General features: G+C 53.6%; 1 protein-coding gene across 1 annotated transcript in view; it reads right to left on the reverse strand.

Moving 5' to 3' along the window:
* Nucleotides 1–16,109, reverse strand: part of ZBTB7C (zinc finger and BTB domain containing 7C) — a 108,638-nt gene extending 92,529 nt beyond the window's left edge. The window contains 1 exon segment of the mRNA XM_027525583.1: nt 15,850–16,109. Within this exon segment, the coding sequence (XP_027381384.1) occupies nt 15,850–15,974 (125 nt within the window). The 5' untranslated portion in view covers nt 15,975–16,109.
* Between the last annotated feature and the right edge of the window lie 3,925 nt (nt 16,110–20,034).

Raw genomic sequence — 20,034 nt, forward strand, 5'->3', positions numbered from 1 at the left:
GCCAGGACTCTCAGCTGGCAGGGCCCCCCAGAACTGCCCCTGGTCCTGAGACTCTTCGTGGTGGGGTGCAGACACCTCCCATTCCTGCTGCTGTATCTCCTGCAGGCCCAGGGGCATTGTCTTTGCCATTGGCCACTCCAGGTAAGAGAGAGAGACACAGGGAGACAGAGGTCCAGCCAATCAGCAGGGGCCGTGATCAAGGAATGATGGTCAGGAGAGAAAGAGGAGGTGGACCACCCAGTTGGTGGCAAAATCTTTACCTAAGCAACTCTCGGGTACTCATATGTCTGTATCTTTACAGTCAGCCAATACCCCGCCACTGTCGCCAGAGCCTTCTCATTCTCAGCACACACCAGCTGCCCTGGCTGTGTATCCTGAACCTTCTAGAGTCTTCTACAACTGCTCCCTCCCCCTTCTTTCCTTTTAAGGTTAGATTAATGCTCATTTAGAAAAATAAATGTATTTACTGTATCGTAATGTTAAAGGACCATTTGAAAAAATGCACACAGTAGACCCCTCTCCCCCCACGCTCATGCTTCAATACACCTGATTCCATCTCCTCGCTCCCTCTGAGCTGCATTCTTAGCTGTGTGTGGACTGATGGGTGGTGATTCGTGTGGAAGCACTGGGTTGAATGAGAGAGCTTGGTCTACAGGTCTGGGGACAGGCAGGGGAGACAGTAAGACTGATGCTGTGAGCCTCCGCCTGGCCTAGGAGGCAGGACTGACTGTGAAATCAGGGCTTAGAGGAGAGGCGGTGGGGCCTTGGTGCCAAAGGGAAGCAGAGAGGAGCAGAGGGCAGTGCCAGCATGTGGTGGCCCTGGTGTTCCCAGGAAGGTGGCCTTCTCACCGCGCAGTAGCAGAGCTGCCCTTTGCCTGGGCCGGTGCACACCACGGCTCCAGGCGACTTTCAGCAGCGACGGAGTTTCTTGCACGTCCTGCTGCAGTGGGCGGCAGGGTGCTGCAGTCGGGCAAGCTGAGTTTGGAGCCATCAGATCTGGCTTGAAAGTTGGGATCTACATGACCGTCTGATGCCAGCACAGCTCAGTGGAGGAACAGCCAGGCGGGCACTGCGATTTTTGTTCTGTTCCTTTTAGCAAAGCTTCGTAAACCCACATCCATGTTGCTACGCATTGTCTACCTTTGCGGTTTACAATATTTTCATGGTTTACAATATCCCATGAGTAGACGGCTAACAATTGATATCACCATTCTCCTCTCTTAGGCTACACTGATCGTTAGTAGTTTTTCCTCTCTTGTGAAGGTACAGAAGTTGTCACATCTTTACTTTATAGCTGCATAGCTGCTGGAGCAGGGTGCGTGAGGGGTGGGCAGGGGCCATATGTGCTGTCCTGCCCACACGCACATTTCTCTGGACATGAGCCCTCTAAGCAGGTGGTCTGGAGCCATGTGACTCCAGGCAATTCTACCAAGAGGGCTCAGAGCAACTAAGGATAGTGACGGCTGACTTACTACTTTACAACTCGCTCTGCTGAAGCATCTGAAATAAGCAGCGCTGTGCAGGGGTGGTTGGGGCAGGACATTCCAGGTGAGGGCAGAGAACCAGCCACTTCAGGCTTGTGGGGAGCAGAGGCCAAATGAACACAAGCAAGACTTTCCCAGGTGGGCGGATTCCACGGTTCAGGGGGGTCTAACAACCCTGGATTCCCATTCAGCTGTACATATAGTCTACCCCACAAAGGAGAAAACTGCCCACATCTTGTGTCTTGGGTTCACTGGAGATGCTCAGTAAATGAATGAATGAGTGAACGGACGAGTTGGGAACAACTTTTGTAACTCACACAGTCTTAGTCCCACCCCTAGGAAATTTGAATATTCCCTCCCAGACCCTGACTCCCTGCAGAAGGAAGCGGCGTGCATCCAGGACCCAGGGGAACCTGTCTCTGAGGCTCTGTCCAGAGGAGCTGACACCCTGAGCTGTAGCATCTCCCGCCTAGCAGCTGTGGCCTGGGTGATCGGTGCCCAGGCACTGAGGCCACCAGCAGACCTAGGTCTGGACCTCAACATGGATCACTGACTGCTTTCTGATCACCTGTCTTGTGCTCAGCTCTATGCTAGGGAGCTAAACAGGATATACATCCTGTCCACAGGGAGTTTACAAACTGTGACAGATGAGCCAGATGCAGTCTGTGCAGGTCACAGATATGAGCCACCGGGTCCCCCTTCAAGAAGGACTGGCAGACCAGCTGCTAGGAGAGTGGGCTGCAGTCAGTCATCAGCCTAGAATTACCCTGCCAGGGTGGCCTGGGCTGCCAAGCCATCCAAACACATGGTCACCCAGCAACACCCATATCCCAGGACTGCCTGAGGTTCCAGGGGCTCTAAAAAGGCATGGGACAAGCCTGAGGAGGCCAGGCGTGCTCCAGAGGACCCCCTGGGGATGACCAAGGCTCCAGTACCAGCTTCGCCTCTGCCCTGTACCTGCTCTCCCTCAGCCTCCTGCAGGGGTGGATCCCCAGGGCACCCTTGACTAGCATCCTCGCACTAAACTCTGATTCCTGGTCGGCTGGCCAGGGCCCTCAGCCATGGAGAAACAGGGACTATAATGCTGAATATAACTCATAGACTAAATTCAGGGTTAATTCTGTCCTTTAGCCTCTGAGCGCTGGAAGAACAGTGGATGTAGTGATAAATGCTCTAAGATACAACCTTGACATGCAGTTCTCCGTAGGAACTGTTATGAAAGTTTTTATTAATTAACTTGTAAAACACAAACACACATATATTATGGTCTTGCTTATTACTAGGAAGAGTTGCCTCTTTCATATTTTATGTATGATGTTGGGCTCTAGGGTCCTTGATGGACGGGAGGAGACCTAGCCTGGGGACAGTGAGAGAGTTCCTTCCTGCAGGGCTCAACCAGCCAGGAAAAAAATGCCAATTAAGGCAAAGCTGTCTGTAAGGAGTCATTCTGGTTGCTATGTTAACCCTATGACCTGGGGATCACAGGCTGGATGCTGGCTCCCCAAGTCTTCAGGCAAGCTGAGCTCCTTTAATTGGCATCTGTTACGTTGGGGTGCAGTGACCTCTCCCTAGTCATGCTGAACTTTTGCAAGTTTGATGAAAAGCCAATGAAGAGCCAAGCAAAGCCTGCAGTTTGTCTGCCTATCTGAGCCCCTCAGGCGAGACTGGGGTGGGAGGAGGTGGGAACAGCTGCCCCCCATGAGAATATGTAGGAGACAGTGGGTGGCATAAACCTCGTCAGAAGCCAAAAGCACCTGATGAAATAGACTCTGCACCAGAGTCCCCAGAGCCAAACAAAACGCAGCCTATCGCCTTGAAGAACCATAGTGTTTGCCTGCTAATTTCCCTTTTCAGATGCTTTTACTACTAACTTGCATGTGTGCGTGCTAAGTCGCTTCAGTCATGTCTGACTCTTTGAGACTCTACGGACTGCAGCCCGCCAGGCTCCTCTGTCCCTGGGGATTCTCCAGGCAAGAATACTGGAGTCGGTTGCCATGCCCTCCTTCAGTTACTACTAACTTATTGTTTATTTTATTATTGATCACATAAATCATTACTCCAGACAGCCTGCTGGGGGATGGGAGAGTCTGCATGCCCACCCCTGTGGATCTGGCCAACAGGACCAGCTACAGGAGTCCTGACTGTGTGAGGACCATAAGGGTCTTTGGGGCACACAGATGCAGGGGTTTGGGGTGTTGGCTGGCTGGCCCAGGGACCTTGGGATTAAGGTTGGGGCACCCACCTTCACTAGCTGAGACAGTGGGAGTCCTCACATTTTTAGTTGGGTGTCTATAACGTGCTCTCTGAGCCAGCCCAGGAGCAGCTTAACTTTGTCAAGGAGCACGGGTGACTTAGATGATGGAAAAACAATGACATCTTCTGGGAAATCGACAGGAAGGGTTTTAACATTAGTCGGGGAGAAAGCCCCTTGCCAACACCCACTTTCCAAGCCCCTCTGCTCCAATAAAAACAAGTGGCCAATATAGGGACAACCAGAAGGAAGTGTAGGGCCAAGACAAGGCAGGAGTGGTGGCTGCTGACGTAAGCGTTCAGCTTTCCATGGTGGTAGCAGGAGAAATACCTGGTCACGGGCAGAACACAGGAGCCACTGGGAAAAGGAGAGGCTCTTGGCAGGGTTGGGCAGGAGTGTCAGGGCCCAGAAACTTGCCTTATGGAAGTGCTGAGTTGAAAACTATTTTCAAAATTATGGCTACTATGGCCCAGAAATGGTGCATAATTTAGCTTTTTAATTCATTCATCAGCTCAGAAGGCAGCTATAACTTTCCCACTGTACGGGTGAATAACCCGAGGCTCAGAGATTCCAGGAAGTCCACAGTGACCTGGCTGGAGAGTGGGTGAGCTGAGACTGGACCTCACCCAGCTGGTGCCTCCTGCTGTGGAAGCCATGGAAGAGATCTCACTCCTGAATGGGACTCTGGGTGAGACAGCGTCCCAGAGAGCAAGGTTGCCCAGCCAAGAACGGCATGTCTTCTCTTGTCTGCCTTGCAGACATCCCTGAGTCACTGACCGCCAGTCACCTTGCTGGGAAGCCCCCTTGGTCATACGAGTATGGACAGACCTCTGTGCCGGGGACATCACCACTCAAAGCAACTTGTTTCTCGATTTTTCCATCCAGGGACTCAGATCACAGAAGGCTGGGGAAGCAAGATGGAGGGTGCTGGTCATAATGACCCAAGGACTGTGAGGAGCCGTCAAGCACCATGGCAAGAGTGTGGCCTTGGGGGTTGCCTGTGAGAGCTCAGTCGTGTCCAACTCTTCGTGACCCCCATGGACTATAGCCCGCCAGGCTCCTCTGTCCATGGGGTTTTCCAGGCAAGAATCCTGGAGTGGGTTGCTATTTTCTGCTGCAGGGGATCTTCCCAACCCAGGGATCAAGCCCATGTCTCCTGCAGATGTCCTTCTATCATGGTGGTGCCTTCTAAGAATGTGTGACGTGGCGAACCCGTCCCCTAGTGTGTCTCGGGCAAGCAATTCCAGCAGTGCCTGCTGAGAGCTGGGCCTGGTGCACCCGCCTGGTGCACCCGCCACGGCTGGAGCAGCGGGTGTTCTGGGGAACTGTGCACATGTGGCCGGGCGTTCTTTGGTGAGAGCATCACTTTTGTAACATTTGACCTCTTCAAAGGACGGCATTTAAAAACTTTATGTGCTGATGTCTTCTATTTCCTTTATTACTTCTCATGTTGACCCTCCCCTATTATTACTTGCTCTGGATTTTATACCTGGTAATAATGATGGTGAATAACACATTCAATTGTAATTCTTCACTTTCATTAGTAAACTGACTTAGTCTAAGAGCAGGCCAGGATTTTGTCATAGACAAGTCTTAATAAATACACCAACATAACTGTATCTTTAATCTACCCACCCCACCAGGGACTTGAAGACGGCCCCCGCTGTCCCCCATCAGAGCAGGTCTTAGAGCCCAGCCCTGCCCGGCGTGATCAGTGGATTTTTATTCAAGTCACCTAAAGCCAGCTGTGGCCTCCACTGCTTTCCACAGGGGGCTGCTCAGTTTATTGTTAAAATTCCAGACAGTTCCAGGCCCCACAGGAGATCTTGGCCAAAGGGATGCCCCCGTCTGGCTTCATGTCAGCTGGGACATGTGCTGGGAAGAGTCTTGACACGGCATCAGAGTCTGTCCTGTCCAGCCGGTGAAGGCCAGCCCCTAGAGGGGCAGGCCCTGAGGGGTGCTCTCATTCCGTCCTCACAATAACCCTGTGAGTTTTCATCCCCATCTTACAAACGGGGCAGCCACAGCGTGGAGACGTTACGTGACTCGCCCAATGCCACAAAGCCTGTGAGTGAGAGCCAGGACTTGAGCCAGGCCCTCCCCAGCTGCAGAGCCTGGGAGGCTGTGCCATGGGCTCCATCTTCGCTCCAGGCTCAGTGCCACCCCAAGAAGCCTCCCCTGAGCCCTCTGCCCCTCATCCCTTGCTCTGACTCTGAACAGACCATCTCTCCAGACCAATCAGCAGAGACTCTGACTGTTATAGACTTGCTTCACTGTCAAGTTCTGGTCTTAACCGGGTAAACAGATGACAGTCCTGGGAGGGCAGGGGTCAGAGAGCGGCGTCTGCATCCTCTCTGGGACCAGCGCAGGGCCTGGCACACGGTAGGGGCCACCTCTGTCTTCCCTGATGAGGCATCACTTGCCATGGCCTCACTGGCCGCGGTCAAGGCCCCACCCGTCCCCTCCCGGCTCCCCCGAGAGGAGGCTCACTGGGCCTGGCCTTTCCTCCCAGTGTGGGCCCGGGGTTGGCTGACGCTCAGCCCCTCTCCTCTGCCTGGTCTGCAAAGAGTTCACCATCATGTTATTGGAAAGGCTTCCAAGTGCTGGAGGCCAGGTTCACTCAGAGGGTGCACCACGGGAGGAAGGAGGGCAGGAGGTGGGGGGCAGGGAGGGAGCGGGTAGGGAAGTGCCTCTCAGAGGGGAGCCCCAGAAAGAAGGCAGGGAGGAGAGGGCAGAGGCCCCACAGCTGGGTGTGCAGCAGGCCAGCCAGGGGCCCACCGCCCAGGGCCCCGTCCCCTGGGGCAGCCCCTATGCTCCATCCTTGGCTTCACTCCATTTGTTCCCCAGCCTTCCTGGGGTCCAGTGTCACCTTGAAGAAACCCACTGGCCAGTAAGAGATTGTTCTACCCACCCAAACACTGACCTGTGGTCTTGTTTACTCTAGCCTGTCCTTTCAGAAGTCCCTGGTTCTCCCTGCCCTGCACTCCAACTGACAGTCCTCCCCAGGATGCCCTAATTCTGGTCATTCTCACCCTAAACCCCCACCACCCCGGGGCCAGGTCTGTGCCCAGGCCGCACAAGCAGGCATGATATCGCTTGATCAAGGTGGTCCTATGAGGTCCCCATTCCCACATAAAGTGCCCCCACACTCTGCCCAGAGGTACTGTGCTTTATCTTCACACCTGAAGTGTCTCCCCGCCCACACGCCAGGAGATATGTCCTCTTTCTAAGAAGTGTCCTCTTTCTAAGACAGACATCCCACAAAGCGGGTAACACAGTAGCCAGCATCTTGTATACCTTGGTGTGAATTAGTGTCAAAGATTGACTTTCTCCTAACAACCGGGTCAGATCATCAGAAAGAGAAGACAGAGTGGAAGTCCTGATGCTATGAGGCTGGGCAGCTGGGGTGATTCCAGAGCACAGAGTGACTTCTGAATGGACAAGCTCCACGCGGGGGGAGGAGCTTGAACAGTGGAAGAAGAGCACGTCAGGACCGGGAAAAGAAGCTTCGCTGCCCTGCACAAGTATTGCTAAAAGGGAGGGATGAAATACTAGGGGCTGAACATACACTCAGAGGGTCTTCATGGCTTCCCAGTGTCTCTGTCACTTGGTGAGAACCCCAAAGCGTAGGCAGTCCATACTCTTAGAGTGGGATGTTCACCAAAGATACGCACAGACACAACACGCCCGCCCCCCGCCCCCCAACCCACAATCCAAAAGAAGATACAGCAATGCCCAGAAAACTGCCTCAAACATATTCCCTTCTAGCTAGGCTGCCAACAGAGGAGGCCCCACAGAGCAGCGGAAGGCGGATCAAGCCTGTTTCCTTTTATTGAAAGTTCTACGCTTCTAGAATTTCTCCTCTGCAGGTCCAGGCCAGGGAGACATTCATCCCCATTCAAATGAACCTTCAAGGTTCTTCCTTCATTGGGAGGGGAAAAAAAATAATTCTCTCGAGCCATTCCAGAGCAGTGGCTCTCACGTTGCCCAGAGTGCTATTGTGTCTTCACCAGGAAGGCCGGGCGGGCACAGACTCTGGGCCTTACCTGGTCTTTCTGCTCAGGAGGCGGATCTATGACTGTACCACCCCCGCTCTGCCCTGCTCCCTCACCCTCCAACAGCTTTAATAAACACCGATTACTTCAGTCCCTCGGGCGCAGCTGTCCGTGAGTTGTCCAGTCAGGGGTGTTGGGGTGGGTGCCAAGGGCTGGATCTCCAAATAAACCAGCCCTCCCTTCCCCTCCTCTGCCGCCTCTCCGGAGTGGGTGGATGTTGAGGAGGAGGGCACGTCTCTGGCTGAGACCAGGGGTGACAGAAGCGTTTTTTCTGAGCCGCCTGCTAAGGGTGGAGCCCCAGTGGGGGAGGGTGGGGGAGCAGAGCTCGAAACAGGGTGAGAGGTGAGGCCATCCTCCCCATGTGTCATGAATCCAGGCCTTTCTAAAACCCTCCATCCTAATCAAGGAGCCCTGAAATGGCACTGCGAGGGGCTAGCCTTAGGCTGCCTCTCTGGTAAAACTTGCTGGCACTTTATTCGAGGATAGAAACAGAGTGTTAGGCAATTTGTTATCCATAGGAGGTGTGTGGGAAACGGCTAAATGGATGAAGGAACAAATGACTGACACTCTGGGCCACTGTTAGAAACAGCAGTAGAAGAAGGGGAGGAAAGCTCCAGGGGCTTCAAGGGAGGCGGGTAGGGATGCTACCAAGGGGGCTGAGAGAAGAAAGGGCTGCCAAGCCAAATTCTACCCCATCACTGTTGTGCACACAGCCAGCCAGGCAGTGCGTGCCCTCGAAGAACACGACTGCCTTATCAAGTAACTGTCACTTGCAGCTACACCTTCCTCCAAGAAGTTGTGATAATTGTCCTCAGAGAACGTGAAAACAGAGAACACTCGGAACTGTCATAACTGAACTTCAGAAACCATGCACTCAAGGGCTCTCTGCATTTTTTTTCAGCAGCAGAACCCCCCCTTGTACAAATAAAGTTTCATGCAAAAACAGACGCACCCTGAACTGTTCTGCTTGAATCAGCTCTATGAATCCCCTTGGAGATACCTGTCTAATCCAACTCCTTGTTTCAAGCAGGGAAACGGAGGCCCAGAGAGGTCAACCTGTGTTCTCAGGCTCCATCACAACCACCTCCAAGTACCTGGTCTCCTCCGCTGAGCATCTACTTCAGTACCTCTTGGGTGGGGTCCTGGCTCATGTAATCTTTAAAAGGGTCACAAGGTGACAGGCGTCAGGTTTAGGCACTGCTGGATTAAGCACTCGTTTGCAGGTGAAGAGTAAATTAGTAGCCAGATCTGATCCTAGCTGCCTGACAATGATTTCCAAGAGGTATGGAATTAATTTCCGGTGCTGGGTTTTGCTTATATTGAACTTGAGGACACTGACAGTGACTCTAGCATGTTCTGGTAAAAGGGTAAATTTTTTGGTAATCTTTGGCAGTCTTTCAAACTACGTGAGCCCCACCGTACCACCTGGCTCACGTCTATCTCTGTCGAGAGTGTGACTCTAGTCAGTCCCACAGGTATGACAATGGGGAAAAAGACTATTTCATATGGAGCTGAAATACCGGTGAGAACTAGAGCACTCAGCCACACCAAGCGGTTTTGGATGAATCAATGGATCCTGCTGGCAGCTGGGGCCCAGACAAGAACGGGATGAAGAGGCCTTGAGTTGCCACCTGGTTAAGATGTTAGCTCTCTAATGGTTTTATTTGTGGTCCCAAAGGGGTCATTTAATGCAATAAAAAGGTCAGGATCTTAGTCGAGCCTCCACCAAAGCCCTGCACATTGGACAGCTTGTCCAATGGATGTCACACTCATTTCCGTTCAGGTCAATTTCTTCCTTTTCCCGGGCCTACCTTTCCATCAGCAGCTGCATCTGGATAAAGTGGGGCTGAGGGAGTGGGCCCCACTGCCGGCTCTCTGGAGCACTGCTTGGGGAAACAACCCTTGTGTCCCCCATGGGACCCTGCACTGTCCCATAGAAAGTGAGAGCGAAAACCTGGTCAGAGGTCTGCGACGTGCAGGGGAAACACCAGGCTGGGAAGGATGATCAAGAAGCGGAGACAAACGGATCTCACTACAGGTATGGTAAGCAAACGTGACCACGGATTCCAGAATATTTCCTGGCTGCTGCCTCCTTGAACATATAAGCCCCTAGAAAATAGGATGGCTACAATTACAAAAGCAGATACTATCAATTAATGCTGTCAAAGACATCAAGAGTGTGGAATCCTTACACTGCCGATGGGAATGTGAAATGGTACAGCCACTGTGAAAACCAGTCTGGCAGTTTCCCAAAAGAGCTACCATCTGACCCAGGAATTTCACTCCCAGGTATATATCCAAGAGAAAATGCTAACCTATGGCCACACACAAGCTTGCACACAAATATTCACAGTGTTACTGACAAGAGCCTAACATGGAAATGACCCAGCGTTCCATCAAAGGATGACTGAATTAAAAAAATGTGATATATCCATACAAGGAACATTACTCAGAAATAAAAGGAAATAAAATAGTGATACATGTTACAGTATAGTTGAACTTTGAAACATTAAGTGAAGCGAAAGATGTCAGTCACAAAAGGCCACATGTTCTATGATTCCACTGATATGAAATGTCCAGAAGGCAAATACATTTAGAGACAGATAGCAGACGATTGGTGACCTAGACCTGGGGAGTCGGGGTGAAACGGAGAGTGACTTCTACTGGTTATGGGATTCTTTTCGGTTGTGATGGAACTATTCTAAAATTGACGATGGGGAGGGTAGCACAACTTTGTAAATATACTAAAAACCATTAACTTGTACATTCGAAATGGGTGACTTGTATGGTATGTGAGTTACATCTCAATAAAGTTGCTACGAAACAGAAAAACAAACCTTAGAAAAGTGCCTGCTGTTTAGGTTTTGCTGACTAGAGGCACCCTCTGCTAGACTTCCCAAGGGCTTAAAGGAGGGCAGGTATCTACAGGAACTGGGGTCACTGTCACCTCTTGCTTTTACCAGGAGCTTCACAAAACCAACGAATCAACCCATTAGCTCCAGGAACAACAGAACCATCAGCGAGAACCCACAGCCAAAAAAGCAAGAGCTGTGAGTGTGCATATGTACACATGTGTGTGTGCAGTCAAGGCAGAATTCTCCTGAAGGCCAAGTTCAGTTCCATGACATTATTTGGGAAGGTCACATATACATTTGCTTCTGGTTTGTATCCCATTTGAAAACGCCGACACTGACCATGTACTCTATTATTAGGCAATTTTTCCCAGTGTGGTGTCTCGGTGGTGCTCTACACAATTTGTTTGGAGGCTAAACTAACTTTTTGAGTGATGAAGAACATCCCACCCCGGGGTTCTGGCCTAGGAAGGGCAGACTTCGGTTGTGCCGACTTTCCCATCCTGCACCTCACGTGACCCGAGCCAGGCCACCCCTGGGAAAGAACTCTTACCCCGAGGGAAGCTTCCTTCTTTCTGGCTAGCTGGCCTCCTGCAGGTGGAGGGGAGCCGGGGGACGAGGAGAGGGAAGGAGGCCCACTCTGGCTGGTCCCCTTCCAAGCAAAGGCCCCAGAGGAGGGGGCCTCCCAAAGGGAACAGAAGGGAGTGAGACAGGAGAGCATACGTTCTGCTCTTTCTAAACACGGGCTTAAAATGGATAAAGGAAAAATTAAATTACGCCGCGACTCTGAAAGTCATCCACTGAAGATAAACCCTCCCTTCAAAGAAATTACTCATCTTACTCCATGGTGGTATCTCAGGGTGTCTCAGTATTCAAATGTATTAAGCAATGCATAATACAATTATACACATATAATACAAATTATGCACAATGTATAATACAAATGGCTCGTGTCAAAACTCCACTTTCCAAGTTCTTATCATCAATTTTTTTCTTTTTTGCTAAGTCATGAGAAGTCCAGCAACTTAAAACCCAAACAAAAACTAAGAAGAACACGCGCGCAAAGATGGAAAAACATCCTTCGTGGAAGTTACTATGAGGCGAGCAGCTTCAGAAGGGAAAAAACACAATCTCTGACTAATATGAAGGAGACTCCAAATTGCTCTTGGCAACAATCTCTCAACCCTAGATTCCCCTCCCTCTATTCATCTCCACAGTTCCCAGCCAAAGGAAAATAAACTGAACAGCTCTCTCCCTGGCCCAACCTGTAGGGCTGCACGGCTGAGCAAGCATTGAGCAAACAGACATCCCCATGCAATTCTCCACCTGTGCAATCGTGGTAAACACCGGGCAGCCAGGCAGGGACTCGCCGCTCTGACCGGGCCGATCATCTCGATATTGGGAGAAAAATGCCTTTATTCTGGCGCCACGACATCAAAACAAGCATAATATCATCTCGTGACCTCAAACCCAAGAGATTTTCTTTTTTTAAAAACAAGGAAGAGGAAAACCATCCTCCTAGGAAGAGTGGGTATCAGTTCTGAAGAAGGAAGGCCCCAGAGCATCCCTCAGAGTGACTTAGCTTCAAGACAAGATTTATCAGTTCACCTTTCTCACAAAAGTGAGAGTTAATTCTCGAGGTGGTTCTCGTACACCTATTACACCATTCAAGATGGAAGGAGAAGTTAACAGACCAAATGTCCTGGAATATTTATGGCCGTTCTGTCTCTCAAAGATTCATCTGACAACGATTTTTTTAGGGCAGATATGTCAGGTCAGCAGAAACAGAGATGGACAGGAGCATGGGGAAATGGCACTGCGAGTGGAGATACAGTGGAGAGAGCACAAGCTTTTCAGTTGAGTCCTGAAACACCCTGGCAGGCGGGTGTGAGCCGCTCTGAGAGCTCTGCACAGTCCAGAGACCTGGGTTCTAGTGTTGATTTTGCTACCAAGTGCTGTGAACACGGACAAGCTTCCCCAGTGGTAGGATGCGGGGACTGGCACTCCCGCTGCAGCTCTGAGAGGATGGCAAGTGCCATCCCAGCCACTGAGGAACGAGGGTGGGGGTGGCAGGATGATGCTCTGGGGTGGCTCTCTGCCTGGCTGGCACGGATGCACAGAGGTGCCAGTCCTCCTGGAGGCTGCATGGGGCTCTTGTCGTCTTCAGCTGGGATGCGCCAGAACTAAAATCTCATCACAGAACCCATGATGATAAACCAATAATCTGAACGGCAGGGTCTCAATCAGCTTCATGGGCACTCTGTGCATGCTATGACGTCTCTTGGAGCCAAGGACCAGTCCTCATGACTGAAGCTTGGGGACACTCATCATTCCAGTCGCCCACCCCTCTCCTTCCCCCAGGCCTCCTGCTGCTACTCTTTCGTGGCCGTGCTTCTGGAGCACTTCCCCACATACCATCTCATTTCATTCACTCAGTACTCACTGCCCACTCTCCTCTCCCAGCGCCTGACCCTGCCGTGCACACATCACCGAAGGACTATTACAAATACTATTCCCACTGACAGAGGCCAGAGGCCAGGTCAGATTCCCGTCACGACACTTAGCATGGTGCTTGGAATCACACGGTAGACAATATCAGTTCAGTTTCGTTGCTCAGTCGTGTCCGGCTCTTTGTGACCCCATGGATTGCAGCACGCCAGGCTTCCGTAACAGCTGCTAAATAAATGACCGACTGATTGAATGGAAAGAAACTCAGGTTCAAGAAGGGGAACAACGGATGTAACATATACCACTGCTGCTGCTAAGTCACGTTAGTCCGACTCTGGGCAACCCCATAGACGGCAGCCCACCAGGCTCCGCTGTCCCTGGGATTCTCCAGGCAAGAACACTGGAGTGGGTTGCCATTTCCTTCTCCAATGCATGAAAGTGAAGAGTGAAAGTGAAGTCACTCAGTCGTGTCTGACTCTTCTCGATCCCATGGACTACAGCCTACCAGGCTCCTCCTCCCATGGGATTTTCCAGGCAAGAGCACTGGAGTGGGGGTTCCATCGCATTCATACTATTTTTGTACAATTATACCAGAGTGATGTGGAGTCCTGTCTCCTCAACTAAAACTCAACATTCTAAAAGATGGGTGGTCGAAGAGGTAGCTTGGATTCCTGGCTCTGTCACTAGGTAGCGTGGTGGCTGACTTAACCTTTCTGAGCTTCAGTTTCCTCATCTGCCAAGTGGAGTTAATGTTTCCTATCTGATGGGTTATGCAGATTAGAGGAGACCTGGTACATGGGAGATAGTCTCTGAATGTCCCCTTCCTCTCCTCCCTGCCGGGAACCTCTCTGGCTTATCTCCCAGTCTTGACTCGGCAGGATAAGCCTCAGGTTCTACAACCTCCAGGCCTGTACTCTTTCTGTCTCCCTCCCTCGGGGTCCTGCCCCAGTGCCTCCTCTTAGCTGAAGCCTTGGGTGACCTCTCTTCTCATATCCCACACTGGCTCTCCCTGCAGTCTCTCCAGGTCACCCTGCTTGAGCCCTAGGTTTTGCTAATTCTGTGCAAGCCTCATTCATCAGTACTGGACGACCCTTGGTGGTGGCTCAGGCCGGAGTTCTTTCCACCTCTCCCAGCAGGTCCTGCGAGGTGTTTGGTGGAATCCTAGTCTATCCGTTTTATGAAGTTCTGGAACCCACGCTGGAGGCCTCCGGGGCTAGGTGGCACCAGCGTCAGTGGTTCTGTGTAAGAAGCGCTGGACTCACCTGGCCCCTGGCCTTCCAGTCCCTTCCCTGTGAAAACGGGGTGATGAGGGCCGTGGGGGCTGTCCTTGGGTGGTAGTTTGGGAGAACTTCGGAAACAGTTCCAAACACCAGGCTCAGATGACAGAGCACAGGCTGACTCAGTCATCTTTTAGGAGGGCGGATTTCTTTCCCCTTTCAGCCCAGGTTGGGCCTTAAGGGGAGAGGGTGGCACCCAGCTACTTTCTCTTCCTGGGGATCTAACCAGAGGAGGTTCTAATCCCCAGGACTTAAAACCGGGTGAAGGAGCAGAGCTGAAACTTGAACCTGGCAGGGCCTTCGCCCTTCCTCTCCCTCCCCTTCCATACAATCTTCTATGACTCTAGAGAAAAACTGCCTGATTGTTTCAACCACTTCCTTTACATTTTCATACTTCTGCATTTGGAGGGCTTTGGAAGGGGTACGCCCCCAGTCGGCCAATGAACGGCGGCGGCCTCGGGGCTGCCTCCTGTGCCCGGAGAGCCCAGTACCTGGGTTAAGAAAGAGGGCAGTGGCCCTCAGCCAGGACAGCAGAGGCCAGAAACCAGGACGACCAGACCCGACGACCCTCGGAGCCCTTACTACAGACAGGAAAACTGCACCGCGCTGGGCTGTGTAGCGGGGTGCGCGCTCTTTCCAGAGTCCCTCCCAGGCCAGCCCGTGGCCCCTGCAGGGAACCGGGGCTCGGGAGGGTGCGACGGGGGTCCGACCGCCTCGCGAGCGAGCTCCGGGATGTCCCGGCTTAGCTCCACGCCCACCGACGCCCACCCGCCCTATTCTGCTTGCGATTCAGCCCAGGGACCGCGGCTGGACTCCCTCCGGCTTGCGCAGCGACTTGTGCCAACTCCCCCTTTCATTCCTGCCCCTGTCCTAACTTCTGCCAGGAGTTGCCTTGGCTTCCACACCACCTCCACCCCCAACCAAATTTTGCGTCTGATATTGGAAGGAGGCAAGCTTTATTTTATTTTATTTTTTTTTTGGTGTTGGGGGCGCGGGTAGCAAGGTATTGAAACTAACTGTTCATCGGCCACTACCTTCCTGAGTGCCGCTCGCACTCCGCTGTCCCCTCTCCGTCACCCCAGAACCTGCCGCGAGGGCGGCGGGTGCGGGGAACGAGAGCAGAGTTGCTGCACCCCGAGTCCCCGGTTCTTTCCTGCGTTTCGCCGCGCGCCCCTGCATAAGCGCGGGGGCCCCAGCACGCTCGGCTCCAGCCCCAGGGCGGCTCTGAAACTCCTCTCATTCGCCGCCACCCAAGCCGCACGAGCGCCAGTCGGAGCCGCCACCCGGGCCCGGGATCCCCTCGGTGGAGCGCGAACACCCGCAGCGCCCGAAGAGAGGACGCAGCCGCCCGGCGCCCGAGGGGCCTCCCCCGACCCCAATCCCCACCCTTCCCCACCCAGGGCCGCCTGCCCAGAGCCCCAAGCCCATCCCAAGCCCGCTCCGGTCCGGTCCGGTCCGGTCCCAAGGCCGCGGCAAACCCACCTGGCCGCCCCGGGGACGCCGCTCGTGCCCGGGTCGTGTCCTGAGCGCCGCCAGGGTCCCGGGCTGGGAATCCACGCGGCAGCGCAGCTCAGGGGAGCCTGCCGCAGCCGGCGGGAGGTTGTCATTGATTCGTGCAGGGCGAGTTAAGCCATTCCAGGAGTGGTTTTGAGAGAGCACTCCCACCCCTCCCTCCAACCAGAAGTATTTGGCAGGCAGCCCCTTTTCGTCCACCTGTACTGTTGAGCGCGGACCGGGACCAATTTCACCAGTCGCGCTTTACACCTCACTTTTTGATATGCAAAGTAAGCCCTTTGCTCAAAGGGAATGCAGAAATGGAAGCAGGGTGATGGAGGAGTTCCCCGCCCCCCACTTTCCTCCTGGATCTCACCATTTGTTTATTTTTTTTTCTCTAATATTTCACAAAATGCCTTACCATTTATCTCAAATCAGGGGCGGCTTTTCATTGTCACTGTCCCCCCACCCCCAATTCTGCATGTCTTTTATTTTTAGAGGCAATTTGATTCCCATTTGCCTGAAACCTGAGCCCAATAAAATTACTGGAATTATATGTTTTCTCTTTAAAGGGTCGTGAGTGTAACTTACCAAATAAAACACTGCACAGCAAGCATTCAAGTGGCAAGTGACAAAGAGGGAGGTGCAGGAAATAGGCAGAGAACCCTCCACTGGGTTGCCCAGGGGAACCTGGCCCAGAAGGAGTCCTGAGGCCTGAGGTGGGGGGTGCCTACGGCCGCTCCTCCCCAACAACAAACAGTATCACCAGACTTGCTTTGGCTTTGCTCCTTTCTAAGACTGACTCAGAAATGCCAACCAGAGACCCAACAGTCCACATTTGGGGTGGGCCAGCCACCAATCCCAGAAAGGTGTGGCGGGGCGCCCTTGCCCAAACTGTTCCTTGAAACCACACACCACGCCCTTTTCGAAAAGTGCCAGCTAGGAGGTGCCTGCTGCTGTCGGCCCTCTTCCCCAATAACTGTCCTTCATTTGGGGGCGGTGTGGGGGGGGACCTTCATGAACTCCTTGGTACCTAGGCTGGCAGTTCTCAGAAGTGGGGGAGGAGCAGGGGGTAGGGGGTGGGATCCTTCTTCCCCGGTAACCAGCTCCCCCTTGTGAGATGGAGAATCAGCAGGGAACAAATGAGACCAAAGAGAGGCCTGGACCTCACCACCTCTGCCACCAACACGAAGCACCCTAAAGCCAAAGGTAAACCCCAAAGGTCCATCACTCTATGAAGGCCAAGGATGGGACGGAGGGTTTGCAGCACGCCAGGAAGAATGGGTCAGACTTAAATGCCTCCTCCAGCAGGTGCCCCCTGCCTGAAATCCCAGTGTTAATGATTCATCCCGTTGTGGGGCACACCCAGCAGAGAGCCTGCTCCAGGCAGGCAAATTTGCTTCAGGAAGGCAGGAAGGATCTCTCTCTGTGTAGTTCTAAAACTGTAAATACCCATGGGTTTGGGGCAAGAGTCCCTACAAAGGGCTGGAAGGAGTTTGTCAGATTTTCTCTGTATGGTAGGGGATCACGGATAGCAGCCTGTGGGGGAGCAGAGAGGTTTGGAAGCAGGGAGGGATGAGGAAGGCAGGGGAGGGAAGGGGAGGGGGTGCGAAGTCAGGGAATTGAGCGCTGGAGGTCAGAAGGGAAGGTGCTTAATCAGGGCAGGTGGACAGTTTCCAAGACTGGATGACTCCATAGCTTTTTATCAAAAACTCCCGGAACACCCAGACCAAAGAATGAAAAGTCAAATCCCTTTGTCCACAGAGGCGCTAATGAAATACCCAGTCAAGCGCAACTCCACACTCCACTCCCAGGCCCCGTGGGTGAAGGTGCCAACGCATGACCTGGATGGAGTCAGGATCAATCCAGAGGTGTTAGCTGTGTGCCCACAAGTTGAGGTTTGGTTCTGACTGCCTGGGTGGAGGTGGGGCGCCGTGGAGTGCCACCCTCGGAGCCTCAGGTCTTGTGAGGAGAGAAAGCACCGGTGGCTTGTCGGCATGGGGTGGGGTCCACAGAGCACTCTTCGGGGTCCATTAAGGAGCCGGGTCCTGCAGTCATGAAGATAGAACTCCTGGAGGGGGGAGAGGGCTCCCGGAAGCAGTCCCTCAGGCCTGGAAGTTTGTGCTGCTGTGAGCAGGGGTGGGAGTGAGGGCTAGGGGACAGGGCAGCTGGCCAGGCTTATGGGGTTCTTCCAGCAGATAAACCATCAGGCCGACAAGGGAGACCCAGTTTATGGATACAGCTTCCAGCTAAAAGGAGAGAGTGCAGGGCAGGGCCTGCTTTGGAGGGAGCGAGGATTGGAGCACCTCTTTCAAACCCAGCTGGAGCTGGATGTGGGCAGAAGGGGAGGAGGCAGGAGGCCGCAGGGAGGGGTGGTGGAGAGTTGCGTGCCCAGCCCAGCCTGCCCCTAGGCGGCTCCTCCTAGCAGGGCTCTGGCCCCTGGACCTGAAGGAGTGTCTGAGTAGGCCAGTGGGTGGTGCCAGGGCTGACTGTATTGCAGCCAAGAGCCCCGGGGGAGAGCTGGCCACGGTCCAGCCCGCTGGCTGGGTACCTCGGTGGACAGTGGATGTCATTGCACCCTCCGCCTTAATCACTGTGTGTGCGTGCTAGGCTGGGACCCGCCCTTTCGGAAGGGCTGTGGGCAAAAAGTGGGGAGCCCTGCCCCAGTCCCCCTCCAGCCTCGCCTCTCCCCTGTTCTCAGCCCCCAAGCCAGCTGCCTCCTGAGAACAGGAACATAAAGGAGTCTTGGCGGGTGGGTGGGGGTTGGCGAGAGAGGCTCCCACAGCCACACAGAAGGGGCTCAGGGCGGGCCAGGCTCTAGATCTGTTCCTGTGCCTCTCCTCTGGGGAGGTGGTTCGCCCCCTCCCTCTTACTCACCCCCCCTCCCCCTCCTTCCCGCCCCACCCCCTTCCTGGGTCAGGTCGGTCAGAGCACTTGGAAACAGGCTGGCTTACAGACGCCTTGCCTTCCACATCTGCCTCCAAACCCACAACACACTCTTGTTCCAGGGCGGATGAAAGTTCCTGCTCCAACCACCAAGCAATGGCTCAGAAGGCTAAACAGAAGCACAGGCAGCAAATCGGCTACTGTCAACTTGCAACTTCAGTGGTGCCCGGTCCTCAGCTGTGATGCAGGCACGCAGACAGCTTCTGTCTGGGCATGCACGCTTACCGAATGTCCGTATATACATGTGTAGAGAGGTGGACACAGAGACAGGCCGTGTCATCTGAGAACACTAATCACTGCCAGCCATGGAGCATCTAGCCCCTCATTTAATCCTTGCAGCCACACCAGGAGGTAGGTCCTTTCATTCTCTCCCCTTTACTGATGAGGAAACGAGGGCTCAGAGAGGCCATATCACTTGTTCGAGGTCACACGGCTTGATAAATCATAACCACTGGACATAACACCTGGGTCTTTGGACTCTGCTGCCCAGAGGCTGACCCCAGGCTTGGCCTCTGGCTTTTTGTCTGGTTCCTACAACTGGCTCCCTAAGGAGCAGTTTGCTTTGCTGGTGTGTGTGCCTCGATTTCCCCACCTGCTAAGCAGGCAGAGTAATGGCTCTTACTGAATTGAGAGGCTGTTATTGGCCAGGAGGAGGCTGAGAGGGAGGTTAGGCTTCGGTGAAGCACGAGAGCGAGTCTTCCCTAGAGGATGCACACGGCACTGGGGTTGAATGTTTCTCAAGCTGGAAACCCGGAATCACCCTTGCTGCCTCTCTCTCCTTTTGCCGCCTGCCCCCCAACCCTGCCCCAGCCATCCATCCACGTGCAAGACTCAGATCTCCACAGCAGACCTCGGATCTACCTTCTTCCTGCCTCCTCCCCGACGGCCCCAGCCACCACCCCACTCCCCATGACTTGTGCAGGCAGGACCCTTCACCAGCCCCCCTGCCCCGACTCCTGTCCTGTTCCTTCCACCCAGCACCGCCCAGGTAATCTCCAGACGTGCATCTGGTCACATCGCAGAGCACTTAACATGTGGGCCAGATGGCTCTCCACGGCCCACGAGGCACAGAGAAATCCCTGCCCCTCTCTCCACACCCACCCCTGCCTCCCACCCCATCCTCCAGTCACAGGCAGACACGCCAGTTCCTCTGCCTTCCTGTTGTGGGAACTTCCTTGGCCTGCCTTGCCCTCCCCTACCTCAGGTTGTGAAGACACGTCACCTCCT

Source organism: Bos indicus x Bos taurus, chromosome 24, assembly GCF_003369695.1.
Source record: "Bos indicus x Bos taurus breed Angus x Brahman F1 hybrid chromosome 24, Bos_hybrid_MaternalHap_v2.0, whole genome shotgun sequence".
Classification (NCBI taxonomy): Eukaryota; Metazoa; Chordata; class Mammalia; order Artiodactyla; family Bovidae; genus Bos; species Bos indicus x Bos taurus.